Source organism: Miniopterus schreibersii (assembly GCF_964146895.1).
Source record: "Miniopterus schreibersii genome assembly, chromosome: 2".
Lineage (NCBI taxonomy): Eukaryota > Metazoa > Chordata > Mammalia > Chiroptera > Miniopteridae > Miniopterus > Miniopterus schreibersii.
In genome coordinates, this window is record NC_138102.1 from 52553967 (window position 1) to 52578098 (window position 24132).

General features: G+C 36.4%; 1 protein-coding gene across 5 annotated transcripts in view; it reads left to right on the top strand.

The window, feature by feature from the left end:
- TBC1D4 (TBC1 domain family member 4) overlaps positions 1 to 24132 on the top strand; it is a 309453-nt gene that overhangs the window by 279818 nt on the left and 5503 nt on the right. For all 5 annotated transcript variants that reach the window (XM_081130657.1, XM_081130654.1, XM_081130655.1 and 2 more), the window contains 7 exons: positions 5136 to 5296; positions 7719 to 7928; positions 11171 to 11329; positions 14507 to 14665; positions 17525 to 17769; positions 21395 to 21554; positions 23247 to 23416. In XM_081130657.1, the coding sequence (XP_080986783.1) occupies positions 5136 to 5296; positions 7719 to 7928; positions 11171 to 11329; positions 14507 to 14665; positions 17525 to 17769; positions 21395 to 21554; positions 23247 to 23416 (1264 nt within the window). The remainder of the gene's footprint in view (positions 1 to 5135; positions 5297 to 7718; positions 7929 to 11170; positions 11330 to 14506; positions 14666 to 17524; positions 17770 to 21394; positions 21555 to 23246; positions 23417 to 24132) is intronic.

Sequence of the window (24132 nt, forward strand, 5' to 3'; positions counted from 1 at the left end):
GTACTAGAATGAGATATACAAGGAGAAAAATATTCTCTGAAAATTATTTTAGCCACTTGGGAAAGATACTTCTAATTGACCTATACTTTTTCTGTGGTTGGATGCAAGACCATTTACATAATTCTTATCTACCTTTCAAAGCCTCAGGGAAAGCCCTGGCCAGGTGGAGCATCGTCCCATACACCACATGGTTGCAGGTTTGATTCCCAGTTGGGATACATGCCTAGGTTGCGGGTTCTATCCCTAGTCAGGGTCCATATGGGAGGCAACTGATGGATGATTCTCTCTCACATCAATGTTTCTCTCTCTCTCCCTTCCTTTCTCTCTCAAAATCAATTAAAAAACATCCTTGGGAAAGGATTAAAAAAGTAAAATAAAAGCCTAATGGAAATGTTAGTTTTACTTTTTATCCTTTTAGGTTCTACCACAGCATAGAATTAGATGTTTATTACCTTACATATCCTTTGGCCTATAATTTCCTTATTTTGGTAAATTTAAATTGAGCTGTGGGAAAATTTAATGTCTTGCTTACAATCATTTTCTTAATCTTAGGCTCAAAGGGTGTAAGTAAATGAGCTACCCAGAGATATTTTAAACTCCAATGTAAAAAATTTTAATTTTTTGTAAAATTTGCATTAAGTGTAGAGTTTAAGAAAGAAAACTCTTTGTTTTCCTCATTCTTTTTTTGTTTTTCACATTGTTCCACTGGTTCATCTATCACTTTTGACTCATAACTCAGATGCTGTATGTTGATTTCCATTGGAATAGTTCAATCTCAGTATTTTTTAATTAGTAAAGATTTTCCATAGGATGATAGATGGTTACTCAGTTGAAAGCCAGGACTTAAACTGTTAGTGCACCTGATGTGATTATGAGTTAAATTGTGCTGTGGATCCTGTGGAGAAAAACTAAAGTTTCATCACTATGTTGTTCCATGCAGTCTTTCTTACAAAGAGAAAGCTTTTTCAGATTTCTGTTAAATAGTTGCTATTGTATTAATCAAGTTTTGTTTCTGTCCTGAGTTGTATACACTGTGACTTAGCTGTAGATTTAATCAGTGCGTAGTCATTTATTTGGACTTTATGAAGCTAGTAATTTTAGATGGGTGCCCAGGGTTGAAGGACGGGGGGGGGGGGGGGGGGGGCAGAACAACAGCTTTGTACAAGGGATCCTGGCCTAAGAGTTTAGCTTTAAGAAGAGTGTATCCATGTTGCCCTGGTGGGAAATAAAACATGACAGCATGTTTCTTAAAGTTGAGTCCTTGTGAGTGGTCACTAAAATGCCTTCGTTATGTATAATGTCCAGTTAGATAATTGTTATTAAAGCAGGCGAGTATGCATTAAAAATTCTGTATTAACATAAGAAGTGTAATATTAATTTAATACTTGATGTGGTGAAGACTATAACTGCTTGCTCAGGGATATAATACTAAAAAGTTATTTTGAAGCTCTGTGGGAGGGGTGCTTCACATCATATGCACAACTGTTGATCAAGGCTGTGTCCAGAAGGACTTGAAAATGCCTCCCAGCCCACTTCATGATACATATATTTCCTCCCCTTATACACCCTCATTGCGTTCATGGATTATGGCTCTTGATTAATTGGAAGAATATATAGAATACACCCATACAAAAATAGGTCGGAGTTCTCCACCTTGTATTTCCCTCCTAGTTATTCATTTTTTAATTTAAATAGTGGTAATGCTGGCACAGGATACTTTTCCTGAATATGTTTTTTGGGAAGTAGTTTTATAATGAACATACTGATGTTCCAAAATACAGAAGGAGAAAAGAAGATTATGTGAAAAAATAAGGGAATGGTTTTATTCTTTTAAAAATATAAAGATAATTAATATACTAATATGTGTATATTCCTTTGATCCTCTTATTTAAAAATAAAAAAGTCTTTACATTTTGGAATGCAATGATTTTTAAGGGCAAAGAAAAGGAAGTGAGACATATACATAAATGAAAACCTAATAATACTCTGAAGTATTGCTCTGCTGAAATAAATGACCTTATTCCATTAAAAAGAAAAAGAGAAGTGCTGACCAAAAGACTTACTGCTAATTAGAGACTGACTTTTTTTTTTCCCCACCAGAAATTCAGGGGATCCTGATAGCTTTGTTTCTGAGATTCTATAGATCTTTTCGGAAGACTATTTACATTGGCAAGATAAACCACAGTACTTAATTGTCTGGATTCTGGACCGCCTGGGTTTGAATTCTGTCTCCTCCTCTTATTATCCACTGCACTGTGGGCAAGTTACTTAGCTTCTTTCTACCTCAGTTTTCTCACTAAAATAAGAATAGTAATAACATCTTCCCCATAGGTGCTGTGAGGATGAAATGAGTTCATATTTGTAAAATGCTTAGGACAATGCCTGGCACAGAGTATGTGCTTTTTGCATTAGCTTTATTATTACTATAGTAAATACCACATGTTTTGTTTTTATTTTCACTCAAAAAGTGGACATTGTGCTTGGCTACCTGCTAAATTTAATTAAAGGAGAAGTCAAAGTGAACACTAATGTTGTAAGTACAAAAACAACCAAAAGATACAATAATAACAACAAAACCCTCCCACATTTTTCACTTCATCCCAGTGTAGTTTTCAAGGTGGAATATAAAAATTTCATGCACCGTCTTTCACGTGGTTTTGATTCTTGAAATTACCACCTTTAGAATGTCAGATTGCTGACTAAATGTAAATCCGAGATTAAACTACTATAAGTTGGCACATATGCCCTGGCTGTTGAAGCCCTTATCTGTACCCTGGCTTCTGAACACATACTTCCTCGCAGCTTTTGCCTTATCTCAGCCGCCAAACTGCCTTTTCAGGATGTCGTTTTTTCGTACCAGATAAAGGTCAATGTAAGTTCTTTCAGTATATTATTATCTTATATTTTGACTTCTAATTTTTGGCTTATTACTCGCTGTTAAATTCCAGACATAGGAGGACAATGGGTCTTAGGGCATTTTATTTGGATTTCAGGATTTAAAATTGTAGACGTTATGAAATTTTCAAATATGTAAGTCTAATTAATGTAAGGGTACTTTATGTACTTGTTTTATAATATGTTCCTCCCAAAAGTTTATATTTTATAGGCAGTAGTAAAAGTGATATAGGTACTTCTCAGTCTTATTTGTAGTACTTTTTAAACACCTGATAAGTCATTAACAGTGAATGAGGAGGTGATTTTTAAAAGATGGTTTAATTCCAGCTTTACAGTATAAAAGTTTCAGGATTGTTTGGTTTGGTTTACTGTAGTGTTCTTATTAGAGCTACTAAGAGGTTAAGAGAAGCTCCACCTGGTGAGGCATTGAAATAGGTGCTTTTACATAATTTATTTAGCTTTCTAGGCTTAAATTATAAATTAGATGCCCTTATATAGGACAGGAACAACACTTACTTGGAAAAAAGATGCCTTACGTTGTTTATTAACACTGTTTTCATTGTCAGTAGCTACCAGTGCCATCAACAGCTTAATCTGTACTTTTGGGAAACAGAAGTTTTTGCCAGAAAGACTTAAAAGTCTTGGCTACCAATAAAAGGTTTTAAGAAGGTCAATCTTTTATTTATTTTTGTCATGTTAGCCTAGCCAATATTATTTTTTGTTCATTTTACTACCTTCTGAGTTAATGTTTCATATGGTTTTACAATATTAATTTATTCAATGAATATTTGTTGAGTTCTTACTGTTATTTTCCAGTTACTACACTAGGAGCTAGAAATACACCCATGAACTGGGCATTTAGCAAATAACTGCCAGTGAGATAGTGTTACTAAAATGAAAGTGTTTATCAGGATACGACTGTTTTATATATATATATATATATATATATATATATATATATATATATATATATATATGACATCTGAATCACAGTTTCTAAAAGGGTAATACTTGAATTAATACTTTCCAAAGTGGAAGTAAAGATGAACAGATTTATTCAATATTCCAGGGAGTTTTTAAACCATGGACACATATTAGGGTTATAATTTCATCCAGGATACACAACAAAGAGAGGTTGACTATATATTGAGATGCATGTATTGGCTACTTTCTGAAGTATCATACTGCATCGTGACACTTACTGGTATCACCGCCTGTAAACATTGGCAGCTTCATCATTCTCAGAAAAGCTCAGAGACCTTTAAACTTAAAAAAGTAAAATATTCCCACCACTAACAGCAACAGTTATTGCATGGCATTACAGCTGCTGACGTAATTGGTTTCAAAAGTAAGTTTGAGTCATAGCGATCTTTTATTGCAGATGGGTCTAGCATAATTTAGAGTGACCTTTCCTAGGAAATGAAATTATTAGAGCTGAGCATTTCCACATGCTTCAAAAAGCACCAATATAGAAAGATGTAACACCTCCAAGCCCCCCTAAAAGTTGGGGAAAGTGATTCTGAGGGTTGAGTAAGTTAGGGAATTTTGGTATACTATTTCCCTCTTGGAGAGTCTCAGTGCATGCCAGCATATTAGTCTCTAGGAAGTCCTACTATAAAGAATATATTTTATATTTTTTAAGTTAACCTATCCAATCTTACTTGACCACAGGCTTTTTGTTTTCCCCGTTAACATATTACCTAGCAGTAATCCCAAAGCTGACCATTCTGCCTTTTTTCAGGTTACTTTCTGCCATGATCCAGGTACTGGTAGCTAACAAGTCGAAGACAGATCTTAATACTCATAGGCAATTAGAAGCCATCTTTATTAGCCTATTCTATAAGAATTATAAGAAAAGCTCTATGTGAATCTTTCATAGAGTATTGTTTAGGATATACTTTTACTTTGAGATTTTTGGCAAAGCATGAGTTGGTTACTTAAGCAACCTTTGCCTCTCCGCATACATGCTTTTCTGTTCTTTACGTTAGACTTAAAAGGTGGACTACTATGGAATGAGTAGAAACAGGTGAGCTGCTCATACTGGGCTGTGGCCTGGAGTGCATTTTCCCTGAGACGCGGTGGCCTGGGTGCCCGGTGTGCCTCCTGACGCATTGCTCCATGTCGCCTGCGGCTGTGCTTGCCGGGGCCGGACTTGTGAATGGCTTGCGCTCTCACATCCTTGCGAAGAACCAGGTTATGCAGTGGTCCTTACAAGTTCTATATTTATTTCCTTTCTGCAGTGATGGAGAGGGGAGAAAAAGGACCTCGTCCACTTGCAGCAATGATTCCCTGAACGTCGGAGGAACGCCCGTCACCCCTCGCCGCGTCTCCTGGCGACAGCGCATCTTCCTCAGGGTTGCCTCGCCCATGAACAAGTCTCCCTCGGCGATGCAGCAGCAGGGTCTGTGTGGCGCTCACTAAAGAAGCACTCCGCACTGGTGTAAATCAGGGAATGGAATGCAGTGGTGTTTTTACAAAGAGATAGAAGTATTACAGTGGAGAAATAATTTCTTTCTGTACCTGAGATAGTGGCTAACTTCTCAGATGTCATTAGAACGCATTAGACACTCAGTAAATGCTTGTTGAATGAATGAATGAATGAATGAATGAATGAGTGAGCTTCCAAAACTGGGAACTAACAGTGCTATAAAAGAAGTCATAGATATGTTTTAAAAACTTCTTTTCTCTTTTACTTTGAAATTTTAAAAATTGAATTTATTGGGGTGACAGTTAATAAAACCATACACGTTTCAAGCGTGCAACTCTAGAACACATCATCCGCACACTCCGTCGTGTGTGCACTCACCACTCAGTCAGGCCCCTTTCTGTCCCCATTCATTCCCCTTGCCCCTTCCACCTCCCCCTAACCCCCTTTCCTCTCTGGCAGTCACCATACTGTTGTATCTCTCTTGTGTTTTTTTGTTTTTGTTCTTTGCCTTAATCCCTTCATCCTTTCACCCAGCCCGAAATCCCTCTTCCCTCTGACAGCTGTCAGCCCGTTCTATTCAATTATAGTTGACATTCAGCATAGTCATGGACATTTTTATTATTAGAAAAGCAATATACTCTTTTTTTTTAAGAGCTACACATAAAACAAAGTGACATAAAAATGTTGAATAATAAAGAAATGGATACAGATACACTAAATGAATATCAAGCAAAAGAGCATGGCACTGTCTTCAGATGTCAGGCCTGTTAGAAATTAAACAAAAACATACAGAGGGACAAAGTAACTGTAGCAATAAACAGAAAGATATAACAATAACGAGAACATACATAAGTATATAGACTTGAGAGCTAGAAAATAACAGAATTTTGGGCACAAATAAATCAGTCACGAGCTCTTGTGGGAGATTTTAATATATTCTTCCCTGAAAATTAAATATAGAAAAATTAAGTACAGATAGTAATTGAGAAATACAATTAAGCAAGGTTGATCTAATATTTATACAGAACCTTGCCACCTAGAGAGAAAATTCACTCATTTTTAGCACACATGGAACAGTCATAAAAATTAATTAGGTATTTGGCTACAAAGATTTCTTAATGAATTCCAGACCATCACAATAATTTATACTACATTCTCTGATCACAGTGCAAATAAAAAAAGAAGGAAAGAAAAAGAAAGAAAAGAATCAAGAATTAGAGGACAACTAAAATATTTTATGTGTTTGGAAACTAAAAACTCTACTAGAAACTAGAAGGGAGAAAATATGATCAGAGCCCAACACATCAAAATTGAGTGGTATTTAGAGGGCATTTCTAAAATTAAGAAAGCCAAAACTCAAATGTAATAAACATTCAACTCAAGAAGCTAAAGCAGGAGTGATAGAGTAAAACTTTTTAAAAAATCATTTATTAAGGATATAAATAAGGGCAAGGGCGGAGGTCAGTTAATACATTTAAAAAATACACACAAGAAAACAATTGACATTACTAAAGGTAAAATTAACTGTGCCTCGTCTGGTCAGAAAAAGCTTCAGGGCAAAGTTAGATATTTATTTAAACTCATTGCTGAGACAAATACTGTTCAGAAAGAGGAACCAGCCAAGCTCTAGAGTCATTGGAGGAAATTTTGTGGGTCAGAGAATCATGAGAAATTAAACTTTGGAAGCAGAAGATGGGAGACTATGACAAGGCTGGAAAGGTTGCATGAGGCCAGCGTCTGAAGGGACCTATATGGATGCTACCCCCAGTAGTCCGGACTTAGTTCTTTGGGATATAAGCAATCATTGAAATGTTTTAAGAGACGTGATCATGTTTGTTAATACAAAAAAAAGTTGGCAACAGTACAAAAGATGGCCTGGAACGGAGGGAGAAAGTGAGCTCCAGGAATTGAGTAAGAGAGTGTTGCAGGAGGAGTGAGCAGGGGTGTGAGCCCAGACATGCCCAGAGTTGCTCAGCCGCTTTTCTCTCGAAGGATTCAGACGGTCGATGTAGCCTTTAGGAGATTCCTCGTACCAACTCACGTAATCTTTGTTTTGCACAATCAGAGTATACCTAGGTGAATTGCAGAAGTGTTAAAACCCTGGGGAAAGGCCAGTTCGTTTTGGAACACCTATGTGATAGGTCATTTTGTGCAGAAAGGAGAAGTGGTGAAATTACATACTTTCATTTCACCGTGAGAGGGAAAACTGGAAGGGGAATTCAGTCTAGTGAGTTTACTTAAACCATTAGTTCCAGAAACTTACAGTTACCGGGAAAGTGGCTTTGTGCGAAGCTTTAAAGGTGGACTGTAGGATGAGAGCGTGTTGATTCCGGAGAAAACTTGTGCAGCCTGGGTTTCTGCTGTGGAATGCCTCTCACCGTTTTCTTCTCTGCAGATGGACTGGACAGGAATGAGCTGCTGCCACTGTCCCCTCTTGCTCCAACCATGGAGGAGGAACCCGTGGTTATATTCATGTCTGGGGAGGATGACCCAGAAAAAGTTGAAGAAAGAAAAAAGTCGGAAGAACTGAGGAGTTTGTGGAGAAAAGCCATACACCAACAAATCCTGTTGCTTCGAATGGAAAAAGAAAACCAGAAACTTGAAGGTTAGCCGTTCAAACGGGGCTGAATGATATGATACGATAGTTTAAGGTTGTAGTTTAAAACTACCCCTCTGCCCCCCAGCCTCACACTCATTCTTGGACTGTATGCACACATTTCCTAGACTACTGATTATAATTGTTTACTTCTGTCTTGTGAGGTGGTTATGACGTGGGAAAGGCCAGCTTAAAATATTTTCATTTTGGTTTAATAGATTTTAAACATCAGGCACCCTTAGAGTATATTTGGGTAACAGAGTGTAGATAATACAGTAATACAGCCATATATGTATTTGATCATCAGTGTATTTGATATCATTGAAATACTGTGTATTATTATTATTTTTTTTAATTCTTAAACACGAAAAAGCAAATTCTCTTCTTGTTGAGTGTGATTTTCAACTTTCAGGCTAATTGTCTTTATAACAGAAGTATCACTATTTCAAATAAATTAGATTGTATCCGGTTCAGCTGTCTAATTAATTACGTTTTATCAAACCAAAGTTCTCTTTTTTGTTACTGCTTTATAAATTTTCTATTTAAAAAATCATATTCAGATGATTAAATTCATAAGTGGATAATTTAAAATAGCGATTATTCTGTTTGTGGTGCCTTATTGCTAAGTTTATGAGTACGAAATGCTTTAGAATGCGTTTTCCGGACTTTGAAATATCGGCGTTATTTTCCCCAGTCCTGATAGAATCCCACACGAGGATGCAGGGACAGTACCAAATGTATTAACGCCGTTATCTTGGGCAAGCTACTTAACATGAAAGAGCCTTGCCTTTCACATTTGTATGAATGAAGATTTAGCTTAAGTGGGCCATTTGACTTTTCAGCCTTAGAAACTGTACAGTTGAGGTTTGTCTCTGAGTTGCTTTTATTGTGTTGTCTTTGGAAAAGCTTTTTAAATGCAGGTGTTTGCGTTTCCGTGTTCCTCATCTGCCTTAAGATTCCTCTTACTATACCTGCCACTCAATTCAGTTTTTAATTCCAACAATATTTAGTGTGCAGGGGCACAATTTATTTTCTTCATTGTTATTTTCTTAGCCGAATGAAGAGTACTAAGACTTTACATATCCCTAGGAAATAAATCGTCTTTTCTTTAAAATAAAAATGCCCTTAGTTGCTATTGATATAGCTTTTAAAAGTTTGGTGTGATAAATGGTATGCCCGGTTGAACTTCCTTAGATTTTTGGAAAGGAATTGAATTTATAGGGTGGGGCAAAAGTAAGTTTACAGTTGTTTGTATGGAAAATAATACAATAAGTAATAATACAAGAATAAACTCTGTGTTTTGCATACTCACAACTGTAAACCTACTTTTGCTCCATCCCGTGTATTTTTAAGTAACATCTTTAACTCATAAACATCAAAAGAGGTTGAAAAAAGGATGGCTATCACTCCTCTAAAACATTTAAAACTGTAAAGTATATTTCATTACCATTTGGGAGTATGTACAAGTAGAATCTTATATTAAATTTCAAAGGATAGTTTTAGAATCATAGCCTATTTACGTTGGAAATGGCCTTGAGATTGGTAAGCGCCAGTCTTCATTCTGCAGCTGTTAGTCAGTGGCTTGGGCTGGATAAGGAATTAACCTGAGGTCACACAGTGACGCACTGGCAGACAGGTACGAAAACTCATGTTTGCTTCTCATGGCTCTTGGGCTTTTCCCAGGGTGCCCCAGTATTTCTCAGCTGTGTATGTTAATATAGGGAAATGGAATGTTCTAATGTGAATGACCGTGTGTATTCTGAGATCAGTTATATAAATTGACATAAGAAAGGAGGTGACATTTAGAATATATTATAGAAACCTTTATCAGTTTTATATTTATTTCTCTATTTATGTAACAAAAAATTAGCTTATTAAAATTCCAGCCAATGAATGATCATTTCTTGATGGTGCTTTATTTTTACCTAGTTAACCAGTTGAGGACAGAGATTAACTCCTTTTACTCAGCAGTTTATCCTCAGGGCCTGCAGCTGGCACATAGTAGGTACTTATTATTTTAAATGAAAAAATGGTCTAGAGAAGGTTGGAGAAAAAAACTCTGAGGATATCTTATGCTCTGTGAAAAAATCATTAGTAAAGTTAGATGTAGGATTATATTTATTATTAGCTTTAATGAACTCCATTTATTTGATTATCATAGAGAAATATAAAGCAAATATTGAGAAGCAAAGCTAAATTATGTTAGAAAGCCACCTAGTGGTATCCAGGAGGAATATTTTTATAGTGCGATTTATTTTTTGATTATGCCTGGACTGTTAAATAGAAATTTTTACAGCCTTGCTTGAATAGCAATCTATTATAAGATACTTAAATTCTTTTGAAAAGGCTTCAGATGCACTAAGTAAAGAGTAATCCTCATTTTGCTGTTGTTTTTGCGCTGTCGAGGACTTTGGATGCATGACAAAGATTTGTGTTGCAGAAGGTAAGGTGGTTGAGCACTGTGGGCTTGAATGGATACAGATTACTCTGAGAGACTCCTGTTCAATGTGATATGAATGAAAGAGAAAAATATATTTTCATGATTTTTCTTCCTTCCCCATCTTGAAATCGAATAAAGACCAAGCCAAAATAGTGGTCCCTTTCATAGGCATCTTTTAATGAACCCTGGGCTTATATTTTAGACCAGCATATGAAAGAGAATTTTATACTATTTAAAAAATGGAAGAAATGATAACTTCAGTAACATGAATTTTCCTCTTTAAGATTATTACAAATGAGCACAGGAACACATAATTCAGTGTTGTTAAGGGCAATGTTGACAACTCTGGAAATATTTATGAAAATGTATCAGGTTATTATGGTCAAATATTCCTGGAATCAAGGTTAGCAAGAGGGATCGTTTGCTCATATGTCAAATATAAAATATTAACACTTTAATGGTGTTTGAAATGGTGCCAGTTGTCACTTCTGAGGCTATCACATTTATCAAAGAATTGAAATTTATAACATAGCAGACATGGTTTGTTTTTATGTTTAGCAGAGTTACAGTCTGTAAGATACAGAGTCAAACCTCCTTAGGGAGTTATTCCTGACATTTTTGTACATGAAATGACTCGGAATTTGAGAACCTTTCATGTATTCTCAATTTTTAAAAAGTTTTCTTTTTGAGAAAATGTGAGTGGTTGATTCTTAAAAGTCATTTGGTATAGTTTTACAAATGCAATAAAATGTTAAAAATACTATTATTTAAAAGCACATCGGCCTTACATAGATTCTCTTGTTTTTCTCAGCAAGCAGAGATGAACTGCATTCCAGGAAAGTTAAATTGGACTATGAAGAAGTTGGTGTGTGCCAGAAGGAGGTCTTAATAACCTGGGATAAGAAGTTACTAAACTGCAGAGGGAAAATGAAATGTGATATGGAAGACATTCACACTTCTCTTAAAGAAGGTATTCAGGAACTCCTCAATCATTTTTTTAGGGAAGTGTGAGAGATTTTTTTGATTTGTGCACCTCAGGCATACTTTTGTCTTTGTGCTTTGCCTATAAAAAAGGAAAGTAATGATTTCTGCCAGCAGTCACTGACTCAGTTGGTAAGAAATGGTGCTAATGGGGAGAGTGTCCCTGAGGAAATAGACTTTTTTGCAGACCTTCCTGCCTCCTTCAACCAAGCTGTTCTCAGCTCGGTGTCGTCATTTACCAAGGAAGGAGCAGATTCATTGGATGCATTGGTACAGATCTTTGATCATATCCATAAAAATAATTATAAACTTGACTCATTTCCATCATTTTGTTAGAAGAGTTTATTTACATACATGTACACGTGGATATGTGTATGTATATATATGAATATTCACCTGCGTTATGTGTTTATATATACAGAATTATATTCTTATTAATCAATCAGTTTTCCTTCCATCTGTTTATTTATTTCTCTATTTTGGAAAAATTACTTTTATGTAGCCATTATATTGCATTGCTGCTCTGCCATATAAAATGACTGATACTGAAACATCATAAGTCTAAAATTAAAACTGACATGTGAATACTTTAGGTGCATTTCTGTGACCCAGATTACATATATTGAGACTCTCCATGGCCTGCATAAACAGGGCATAAAATAAAAATCCAAAAATATCCAAAGAAATCTGATAATGAGTCTCGTTTTATTGTGGTAATGTGTGAAACTGTTGCATAACTAAGTTTAAATTAAGGTTAATTTTTTTAAGATGCTACATTTACAAGCCTAATATATTCATGGTTCTCCTTGAAGATGTGGAAATCCCAAGGATTTTCACTGAATGCATTATTTGGGAGACAAAAAAGTGGTTAATAGAATGTGCGTGAGATGTATGACTTTTAAAAGAGGTGTTAGGGGTGCTCATCTTCCCATTTCTTACAGGATAGTTTAAACTTCTGAGCACTGTGCCCAAGGCCCTCCAGAACCTTTCCTTCTCCATCTTTCTGATCTCACTTGCTGCCTCTCGCTCCCTTGTATCATGTGCTCAGAGAGACTGTGGGTCCCGGTATGTCCCAGCCCATTTCTTGTGCGGAACGCTGCAGCCTCCCTACACTCCTCTTCCTTACCTGCTCCCGGTTCCCGTCTCCCTTTCTTTCCATCCCTTCGTCTTGCACTGCCCCTCAGGGCGTTCACACATTCCTCCTCCTGAAGAGATTCACACTCCCAGTCTGGAGAATCCTACGATCCTTCAGCGCTCAAATTCCATTTCCTCAGAAATAGTATGCCTGTCCCTCCCCTCCACCAAGAGGAATTAGTTTCACTTCATTATTCTTTCTTATGATTCTTTCCCTGTAATTGTGGTTGTCATAATTTGTAATTTTGTATTTATGTGTACATTCGTTTAATGTTTTTCTCACCCCTCCACTGCACTGTACACCTACCATAGAAGACAGCATCTTGCACAAGTTATTTACTGAATGGATGCATGAGTGAATGAATGAGACTAATTTTCCTGAGAATGAATTTATTCATCTCTTAGCGATGAGGAACCCTCAATGCCACCATGCTCTATACTCAGCTACATATTAGATGCTCAATAAATAGTTGTTTGACTGACTTGAAAGACATTTTTGTAATACTGTTATTGGATGGATAGTAAAACAGTCCACTCCTGTTATCAGTAATTCATATTTTAATGAGCTAATGAAAATTACCCTCTAAGAATGACATTTTACAAACTCATTCCTTCAACAGATGTTTAAATAGCAAAGTAGATTCTTGGACTTTATCATACAGAGATCAAAGCGTGCTCACTGTTCTCAAGGAGCTTACCATTGCAGTGGGGAAAATAGAGAAACACACAGTATGGCAGTGTTATAAGGAGAGTGTGAATCAGATAGTATGTGGAAAGGAGTGATTACTCCTAGAAATGTCAGGGAGATCTTCAGCAGAAAACTGGCATTCAGGCTTATCTATAAAAGACAAGCAGAAAAACACTAGGCATTCAGGTGGGGGAGCTTGGATTTCCACAAGAAACAGTAAGAAGCTGGAGGTGTGAAAATAACCATAAGCTTCTTATACTTAGTGAATGGTGGAGAATGGAAGTAATTGGACTGAAAAAGATTGTTTAGAGATATATTGTGGAGGGCCTTAGAAATCATGTCAGTGAGCCTAGGTTATACCTTTTGGACAAGAATACTTTTAGCTTATGTAAACTGTGGCATTGCAGTCCAGAAAAGATAATCGCCACTAAACCTTTAACCAGCTGGAGCTCAGGAACTTATTTCAGATCTAGTCTGTCTGAACTGAAAAAAAGTTAGTGAAATAAAATTAGCTGCTCTGTAAGAATTGAATTCTGCCCCACCCAGTGCCTATTTTATATCCTTCCACTTAAAAAGCATAGTTTTAGCATACCTTGAATTGCTTGTGGCACCTTTTGGTTTTCAAGCACAATGAAGTTAATGCTTCATTATATAGGCTAGATGTTTTCTTCTCAAAGACTGAAGGTTGTTTGGGAGCATTCTAGTTATACCTTTATAATGTATTTCTCATGTATTTCTCATTTTTATTATGTCATTCTTCTGTGACCATATAGGAATGCTCTTTAATTCTCTAACAAAGTTACTTCTTTATGAAAAATATTTAGAAGTTATAATATGAAGATTGACATTTGTTACTAGCTTCCAACCAAATAAAATGTGATAATAGGCTGTAATACATTTCAGGATTTCAGAATTTGGCCTCTGAAACTGGATTTCTGGAGTTCTAGTTCCAAACTGCCACTTGCTAGCTGTGTGAATTTGGGCAAGTTACTTAGCCTCTTTCTGTCTCAGCTTCACCATCTGTAAAGTGGGGATAGTAGCGATTACCTCTCTCATTGGGTTGTTTTCTAAGCACATTTACCATGCTTACTGGTGAGGCACCCTCAGTAAATGTTGTCAGGTGCTCACTCAATGTTGGCTGATGTTTTTAGTATTGCCATTATTATTAGTTATTTGAGGGTTTTCTTTCGCAAGACATCAGCAGCTACAGGATTAAACTTGTCGGTCTCGGTGGCATGGAGGAAGTACAGCTGACTGTTTCAAGCATTACATAGTTCACCATCTATGATTCAGCAACTTCATTCCAGAGTTCAAGATCTTGTTTTTTTTAATCTTGGATTATAGGTGTTCCCAAAAGTCGACGAGGAGAAATTTGGCAGTTCCTAGCGGTACAATATCGGCTAAGGCACAGATTGCCCAATAAGCAGCAACCTCCTGACACATCCTATAAAGAACTTTTAAAGCAGCTCACGGCCCAGCAGCATGCTATTCTTGTGGATTTAGGTATGTTTATCATGTCGATTATTATTTATAAAAGTAAACAATAGGTCCGTTTTTTCAGTGTTTTATTTGTTTTTTGGTGTCAAGAAAGATGACCTCTTGCCCTTTGTAGAGATACTGACTGTCTTTTTTGGAGCGCAAATTTGTTTTATATTTAGTGAAGACACCATAAATGCTCGACTAGAAAACGAAGTTTTTGTCCCCAAACTTGCCCTCTGAAAGGGGAGTTATCTTATGTGTGAATCATTATAAAGGTCATATTTTCAGGTACTCTCAGTTCTTGTGTTTTGAATAACTGATTTTTGTTTGGGGTAGACAGTTATCTCAATCAGCACTGATTTTGAAATAGTTTAGAATAGGTTAAAAAGGCTACTAAGTTTTTTTTAAAACAAAGTTCTACTAAGTATACCTGGACATGTTGCTGAAAACAAGCCTTTGAATATGACTTTAAAATCAATATAATAACGGATTATTCTGTGGAAATCATGAATACATCCCTGTAGGATGAAGGAAAAATTAGCTATCATAATGTTATATGAAGGGGCAATTACGACCTGGGGGAGAAAGTCCAGTGACAGCATTATAAAGCTGTCCTTGTAAATGCTGAATTTGAAATGACTTAAAGTAAACATAGTATAATTTAAAAAATTATATTGTGTCTAGTTCTCTAAATTAACATATTATAATATATATTTTATTATTTTAAAATATCAAAAATTTTGGATTAAATATTGTACATTGACATTTGACTATTTCATCTGTATCCCTAAAAGTTGGTATGTTTAAAATGGACAGATATGTTGCTTGAGCCCATTTGGGAAAATGAGGGGTTACCTTTTATTTGGAGTCACCTCATATTAGGGCATATAAAAATCACTGGCCAAAACCCAGTTTTGACCTCTGTCCCTTTTAGATGACAGCTTTGCTTGGAACAGAAGCCCAAATAGGTTAATAGTTTTGAGCCCAATAGAATTAAAAAGGAGAATTTTACAAAGAAACTGAAAATTTTAGTTCTTGTTCTGATTTTACCACTGAACTGTGGTTTTAGGCAAATTACTTTGCTTCTGGGTCGCAGTCCTTTCTCTTAAGTGAGGACCTGAAAGTAGGCAATCCCTGTGTACCCCGCAGACCTGTGGACCATGACGCTAGAAATTGAGATGATACATTTAGGGCTAGTCAAGATGTCCTAATAGAAGGCAAGGATGAGATCAGATTATAGGGACTTATTTATATAACTTATTTATAGTTTTCTTTAGCAAAAATTTAAACTGAGAAATTAAATGATAATTTTAAAAACTGCTTATTGACTCTACTTGTAGCCATCTGTGTTTCCTCAGTGTGTTCTTATTATTTTCTCACATTTTCCCCTTACTTGCTCTGCAGAATTAATCTTATCAGTTCTGGGGTGAGGGTGGGGGTGGGGTGTCAGTTTTAAGCACATGTGGTGGAAAACATTTAAAAATCTGGAATTCTTACAAGTTTTAACTAACATGAGCAGTCATTTCACAAAGTAGCTAACATCCCCTTCATTTTCATGGCACAAGGGAAGTCCCGCACTGGTGTACACAGCTTTGGTGGTGAAGATGGGCTGTTTCACTGTTTAGTACCAGCTTTTCAGTGATCCAGGACTGACTGTGTTTGCTGGCTGAAGTGTCTCCACGGTAATTTTATACCCAAAGGTGAATTTTAGAGGGGAATTTAAAAAAATACATATATTTATTGATTTTAGAGAGAGAGGAAGAGAGAAGGAGGGAGAGAGAGAGAGAAAGCGAGACATGGATATGAGAGAGAAACATCAATCCATTGCCTCATGCATGCACCCTGACTGGGGACAGAACCTGCCACCTGGGTATATGCCCTGACCTGGAATCGAACTGGTGACCTTTTGTTGCAGGGGATAACACTCAGCCAAGTGAGCCACATGGGCCAGGGTTAGAGGGGAATTTTTTTGAAATCACCTTGACCCTTACTTTCCTTGTCCTTTGGGATATATAGAAAGAAAAAAAAAAAAAAAAGAAGAGGTCTCCATGGCTCATGGAAGTGGGTTAAGAAACAGAGAGCAAAAGATGTTTGAAAAAGCATTTCCTGAATGATAGACTGAATGTAAAACAAAACAACCCCCAAAAGTCCCTCCAGTGTCATATTACAAGAGAAACAGGAATAAATCTTTTTAGGACTACTAAGATTGCCTTTTAAATAATATTGTACCTCTTACAGAATTCTCATTTCAGTTAGCGGGTGGTCTTACTTTTTTTTCCTCACCTGAGAATATTTTTTTCATTGCTTTTCAGAGAGAGTTGAAGGGAGAGAGAGAGAAAGAGAGGGAGTGAGAGAGAGAAACATCAATGTGAGAGAGACACGTTGATTGGTTGCCTCCTGCATGCGCCCTGACCTGACCAGGGCTGGGGATCCAGCCTGAAACTGAGGTACATATCCTTGGCCAGAATCGAACCTGGGACGCTTCAGCCTGTAGGCCGACGCTCTAACCACTGAGCCAGACTGGCTAGGGCAGCAGGTGGCTTTTATATGATCTTAGAATTTGCCTTTATATTTTATTCTCTTGAGATCTCTTCTGGGTATGTCCTTGATTTGTTTGTAGATTTTTTTTTCTAGCTAGAAGCTCTGGTTAGCATAAAATGTTTACTTCTCTGTCTTGTAAGTGGAGATATAGTGGTTATCTGGCAGGTAAGACTTGGGACTTGAGAGAGAGAGAGACAGACAAACTTAGTTCCATGGGTACTCCAAGCAGTTCTCACTGGTTTGAAAAAGAACACTTATTTCTGGAAATCACTGAATAGCAATTTTGCTCTGGTCTCCAAAGCATCAGAACATCTCAGAAATGTCTTTTCTTTTCCTCTGCAGGAAGGACATTTCCTACTCACCCTTACTTTTCAGCACAGCTCGGGGCAGGGCAACTGTCGCTCTTCAACCTCTTGAAAGCCTACTCACTGCTGGACAAAGAAGTGGGCTACTGTCAGGGGATCAGCTTTGTGGCTGGGGTCCTGCTTTTGCACATGAGTGAAGAGCAAGCCTTTGAAATGCTGAAATTCCTCATGTATGACCTAGGCTTCCGCAAGCAGTACAGGCCGGACATGATGTCGCTGCAGGTGAGGCTGTGGACATTCACGATGAATGCGTAGAGTTCTTACCAGAAATGTTAGTGGCAACCCTCTAATAAGTTACAGTGGATTTAAAGAAATTTGGACCCATTGTCTTGGAGATAAACCTCTAAGTATATGACATCCACGTGCAGAATAACTTTTCCATAAATTTCCTGAAGTGAGTAAATAAGCAGTTTGGGAAAGGTCTTGGGCACTCCAGTCTCTGCCCCTAAGTCCACACGTTACATGGAATAATCAGGTCGTTTTCATTCACTTTTCCTCAACTTGTCAGTTGCAAAGAATCATAGCTCTTTTGTTTAAAATCTGAAAACATAATGTCTTTATTCTCTTGCTTGGCATGCAATAATGGCAGATATCTGTGTCATGGTGACTCTTGAGCTTACCCTGTCTCCCCTCTTTTATCTTCAGGTCATACAGGCCCTTAGATAGGAAAAAGTGTTCAGAGTGGGTGGTTCAGTTTCAGCTGCTGTTCTTGGTGGGCTCTGAAGCAGCACTGTTAAGACTTTTTGGTTAAGTTAGGTACAGCTGTCTTCAACCTATTCAAACGCCCTGTTTACACATTTCTCCTCTCTAGTTTCAACTTCAGTTTCCCTAGCTTACAGGTTTCTAACAAGAAGTTTAAATTTTATCTATAGATATGATATCCCAAACCACCACCACCTTGCAATGTAAAGCTTTTAGAAGTAAAAATATTAAGGAAGACTCGAAAGAGAGAATGTCAGGGTTCTCCTGCTTTGAAGTGAGGTGAGCATGATACCCACATAGTCATAATATTATGCTTTAGATAAGAAGAAGTAAAATATTTAAAAGTACTTTTAAAATATACTCTGTTTCCTGGTTCCCAGTGATCAGTGAAGTAAAATATTTAAAAATGCTTTTAAAATATACTCTGTTTCCTGGTTCCCAGTGATCAGCTCACTTAATATTTTAGTTACCAGTCCACAGGCAAAAAAAAAGACTTTTCACATTAAGAATATTATAGTCAATGGGATTTTCTTGAGAGCATGAGTGGAGGAGTGCTCCATTTCCTTTACGGAAGTGAAATTTGTGCTTGGGAGATAGGGCTTTGCTCTCGATGTTTGGTTTTCAGGTATAAGTTCATATGAAGGGTGTTCAGCAGGATACATGAATTAGATACGGTGATTTGATTCCTAATTGATGACTATTCATAGGTCTGTAAACATTCCACAAGTGAAATAAGAATGACTGTGGAAGGTTTTATTTTTCACTTTATTTCTAGACAGTTTACCTGTATCTCATATCAGATAGGAAGCATTGGGGCCCTTGTAAGGAATTAAATAGCTCTGATTTCCAGAAAGACCAGTTTGGTAGCTATCATTAGAATTTCAGAGAACAGAGAGTACTTGTGAGTAGTTGACGTTGGTCAATAAATAGAAAGGTAGATGTAGCTGTCACTTTAAAAAATGCAGTGATTTTTTTATTTTAAAATGTCCCATCAACTTGTCATTATTACAAATTTTTATAAGTCAGATTTGTACATTAATTTGATATGACTTGCAGTTACCAAGAAATGTGTTATATCTGTACTTATGAAAATGAAGCTGTTTTAAAATCTTTGTTGGTAGCATTGGTATAGGGCACAAGATAGGGGACCTTAATCTAGGAGACTGTTTTCCTCTATAAAGTGAGATACAACCCACTTCCACTTTCTAGAGCAAGAAGTGTTTTTTATCCAATCAATATGAATTTCAGAAGTGGAAGCAGCAATGGGCTGGAGCTCATCTGATAAGATTTCTGATACCTGCATAGTGGGAGCTTGGGCACACTGCAGGTTCTGTCAGTAAAGAAGGGGGGTGAGGCCTCTTCTAACTACATCTCATCATCTTTTGTGTCGGCTGTTTATTGTGTTGAGTATAAAAGTATCATATCTTTTTATATGAAGTCTTTGATCTCTCCATTTTTCTGCCTTCTCATGCCCCATCCTTCTCATCTGTACCTGCATCTCCCCTCTTTAATCTGAAGATTTGCCATGTTATCTATAAGGTAGCATGGAAGAATGATTTATTCTTAGAAAATGGCATTTTATTATTAAAATTTCCTTTGAAAGAAGAATGAATTGTGTTTTTATTTGCCTTTTTCAAAATAAATTTAAGGTAAATATACTTGGATGGAATGTTCTCCACCCCTAGTTTAGAATGTAGGGTTCTTTTTGGAAATATTAAACATTGAAGTATTGCTTCTGGATCATGATCATAACTGAACAAGAACAGAATGCTTTTGATGCTATGCTTTCTTTTTATTCTGCTAAGTATATTTCTCTAATTTTTGTGCTGCCAATGTACTTTGACATAACTTCTATTGATATAACTCAGTATGTTTAGTTTATAAATTGTAAATAGCCCAGGGTAATATATGATATTTTTCAATATGACTTATTAAGATAATAATCTCATTTTTAAACTCTTATGTTTGCCTGTAGCTAAGCTCCTTACTTTATAGCTATGACTTCCTGTGGCTCTTTCTTTCCTTTCACAGTTTGTGTCAAAAAATTTAGTTTCCACAGATACGTGTTATAGATCAAGATCAAACAAATAATTTGCTCTATTTATATATAGTACTTTGAATTTTAGTTTTGTGCTCTGGAAACAACAGTTGATGAATTTACAATATAGCTGGTTATTTCAATGTATTTTTATAGAGCTAACTATTTAAGGGTGATATTTTTAGATACCTTCTAGTGAAAGAAGTTCTGCTAGATTCTATAAGATACTGTATACATTTCACATCAAAATTTCAAACTGATATAACTGATCAAGAAACCACTACTCAATCTGTTACTGTGTGGATAGAAATAAAAATTAAAGCCCAGTTCACAAATTTGTTTATTATTTGCTACTGTTTTAACCTTTAGCTACTCCAGACATAGTTTAAAAGTTGCTATATGCTGTCTTTATAATTTCTTTGAAATACCAGTAATCAACTCAGTAGCCACATGAAATAATTTTTTCTTTCAATACTAGAAACATTCAGACAACACTTTTTGCTTTAATCCCCTTTTGTCATGAAAAATAAGCTGCTGGAATACCTTGGACATTAGAAATTACATCTCAAACTTTTGACTCCATAACATTCTAAGCCTAGCAGTGCCTTAGCATTGCAGATTGCCTGGTGGGCCTAGGCCAGAGCTCCATCATAAATCAGATGCAGAGCCCAGCAAATAAGGTCAGGCTTTGCTTCTGAGCTGAGTGTGGCAGATTCTTTAGAATGGAGACTTTTCTGGGATTGGCTTGAAATTAGAATGAGCCTCCATGGGAATTCTGAACCAGGGCAGTTCTGATTAATACCTTCCTACATGAGGAAAAACAACCATTTCTATATATATATGTTAAGCCAGAACACACATGATGGCAAAACTTGCTCAATAGTCTTATATGACCTTTCTGTGACTTGCTTTTATGACCTCAGTTAAGTGAACTTGAACTTTAATATCAACTTTAACATAACAATAAAAATAAAGTACTACTTTTATTCATTTGAATATATATGAGTTTGTCATTAAATATTAGAGTAATAAAATTAAAGATTTTGTATTTTATGTACCCTCAGGTAAATGCATAATGTTTTATTTTCTTCTCCAAATTAACTTTAGATTCAAATGTACCAGCTGTCCAGACTCCTCCATGACTATCACAGGGAGCTCTACAATCATCTCGAAGAAAATGAAATCAGCCCCAGTCTTTATGCTGCCCCCTGGTTCCTCACCTTGTTTGCCTCTCAGTTTCCATTAGGATTTGTAGCCAGAGTTTTTGGTAAGAGATGCCGATGAGCAAGTGGAACAGTGTTATTTATTCCAAGGGATATACTTCTAGACAATTGTTTTTATCATGTATTATACAGAATAGCAGATTGCTAGTGGAATTTAATAAATGATCATGGCTCTAGTCTGAGAGTAATTTGAAACCATATTGGTCATAAATAAAACTTATATTACAAAGGAAAGAAGAAGAACCGAGCTCCTGTATTTGAGTGAGCTGTATTGGAGCCCTTACTTTCATTTATACCTAAAAATCAGAGTACACTTTTTAAAAAATCCAAACTAAGAAGTTACTCTGTATAATTTTCCAAATTTTCATACATACCTTCCCGACCTCTGTGTTTTTATTTCTTCCCCATTGTCTTCTTCAACATGGATGCAAAACACAGAGAAACACGTTCTCTGACTGGGTCAGTGGAAGCATCTATATCAATGTCATTTCCAATGGCATTTCTTAATCTGACCTTTTCTTGTTAACGAGGTAAATGCATTGCTTGAGTGAATCTCCTTTCGTGCCAGAGCAGTAGTGGTGCCAGTCTCTACGACAGCGTGGCTCAGGGAAAAGCACTAGGCGTCGGCAGTAGGGCCTGGGCAAGTTATTGGGTCCTGTCTGGCTCCATCACAGTGTCAGGCACCAGGACTGAAAAGAGAATAGGACTTGATATGCTCCCTCTGGGGGCCCTTAAATCTTTTCTTTTCAGAGACTAGTTTACTAAATCAAAATGATGTTATGATGTTTCAGGGCCTCTCTCTTTGACTTACATTGGACGCTTGATATCAGAATTCAGGAAAGAAATCTCCCCAGTAGTCTTGTTTGTTCCTGTGAGCACATATATGAAGGATGCTGTCAGCTCTACAATAGCTGCTCAATCCTTTTCGTTGAATTTAGTCAAGAATAGAGACTCTCAGGAAAGGGAAAGATGCATGAGCAAGAAGAGTGACCATGTTTGTAGCAATTGTTTCAGTTCCCTCTTTTTAAAGACTCCAGAGGGAACAGAATGCTTTTGATACTGTGCTGCTTCCATTCTGCTAATTAGATTTCTCTGATTTTTGTGCTGCCAGAGTACTTAACATAACTTCTATTGATATAACTCAGTTTGTCTAGTTTACAAATTGTAAGTGGAGTAAGGGGAATAGATGATATTTTTCAATGTGTCATATTAAGATAATAATCTCATTTTTAAACCCATATGTTTGCCTGTAGCTAAGCTGCTTTTAAAAAATATATTAGTTATGACTTCCTGTGGCTCTTTCTTCCTTTTACAGCTTGTGTCAAACCTTAGTTTCCACCGATATGTGTTACAACGATCAAACAAATAATTTGCTCTATTTACATATAGTACTTTGAATTGTGCTCTGGAAAAAAATGGTTGCTGAATTCAAAATATAGCTGGATATTTTCATGTATTTTTATAGAGCTAACTATTTAAGGGTGATATTTTGATGACACCTTCTGGTAAGAAGAATAAACATCTGTATGTTTGTTTCAGCCATATTTTATTTTTTGTTTTTAAATCTAGGTGATTTTGCCCAATTTTCTTTTGCAATATATTTGGTGGTTTCATGCAGTAATTAAAAAGAACAACCACAATAAAAACACACACAAAAATACTATTAGCACCAAGAGCATGCTATTTATAGTAGTGGATGCATAATTTTGATTATGAAAATTATCTCTTTTTTTTAGATATTATTTTTCTTCAGGGAACTGAAGTTATCTTTAAGGTTGCACTCAGCCTACTGAGCAGCCAAGAGTCACTTATAATGGAATGTGAAAGCTTTGAAAATATTGTTGAATTTCTTAAAAGCACGCTACCTGACATGAATACATCTGAAATGGAAAAAATTATCACCCAGGTATGCTTTAAAGGGTAGTAATATGATACAAGATTATAAAGCAATTTCCTCTACCTAATTATATAGTAAATGTTTTAGCATAAAAATGTAGTTTTGCTTGACAGGTGTTCTTTTATTTGATCAGGTATATTTTAGTTAGAAATGAGACTGTTGTGAAATTTCTGTATTGTGACAATTTCTGTGTGGCTGTCTGTGCACAGGAAAAGTGGTTCAGTGCTACGTAATGAGTGTTCAGGCATCTTTCAATTTAGACCAATCGTAAGACTAAAGATACGACTGATAAAGTTAGGGAGACCTAATTAAAATGAGACCCACTTACCTTCGTAACACTTTTAATTTCTGTTAAAAAATATAACCAGGCATTCTTTCATGCCAATATATGTAGCTCTATACCGTCATTTTTAATGATTGTGAAATAGTCCATTGTGTCCCTACACACAAGTAGGGAAAAAGTGATACTTGTTTGAGAGGTATACCAAGATTGTGCAGAAATCTCATTTAAATTCTAAGATTTGAGTATATCTGATTGTGGAAGGGTAAGCCAGATTCTTTGTGGGTTCTTTCCTCTCCACAGTGTTAGTGTAGACAGCATTGCTTAAATGGCAGCTCTGCCTCACCTTCCCTCACATGTTTAGACTAAGGTGGGGTTACCTGTCCTCTAACTGCCAAATAACTTGTCTTCCTATTTGGCAACAATATGGGAGAGCGGAGGCAGC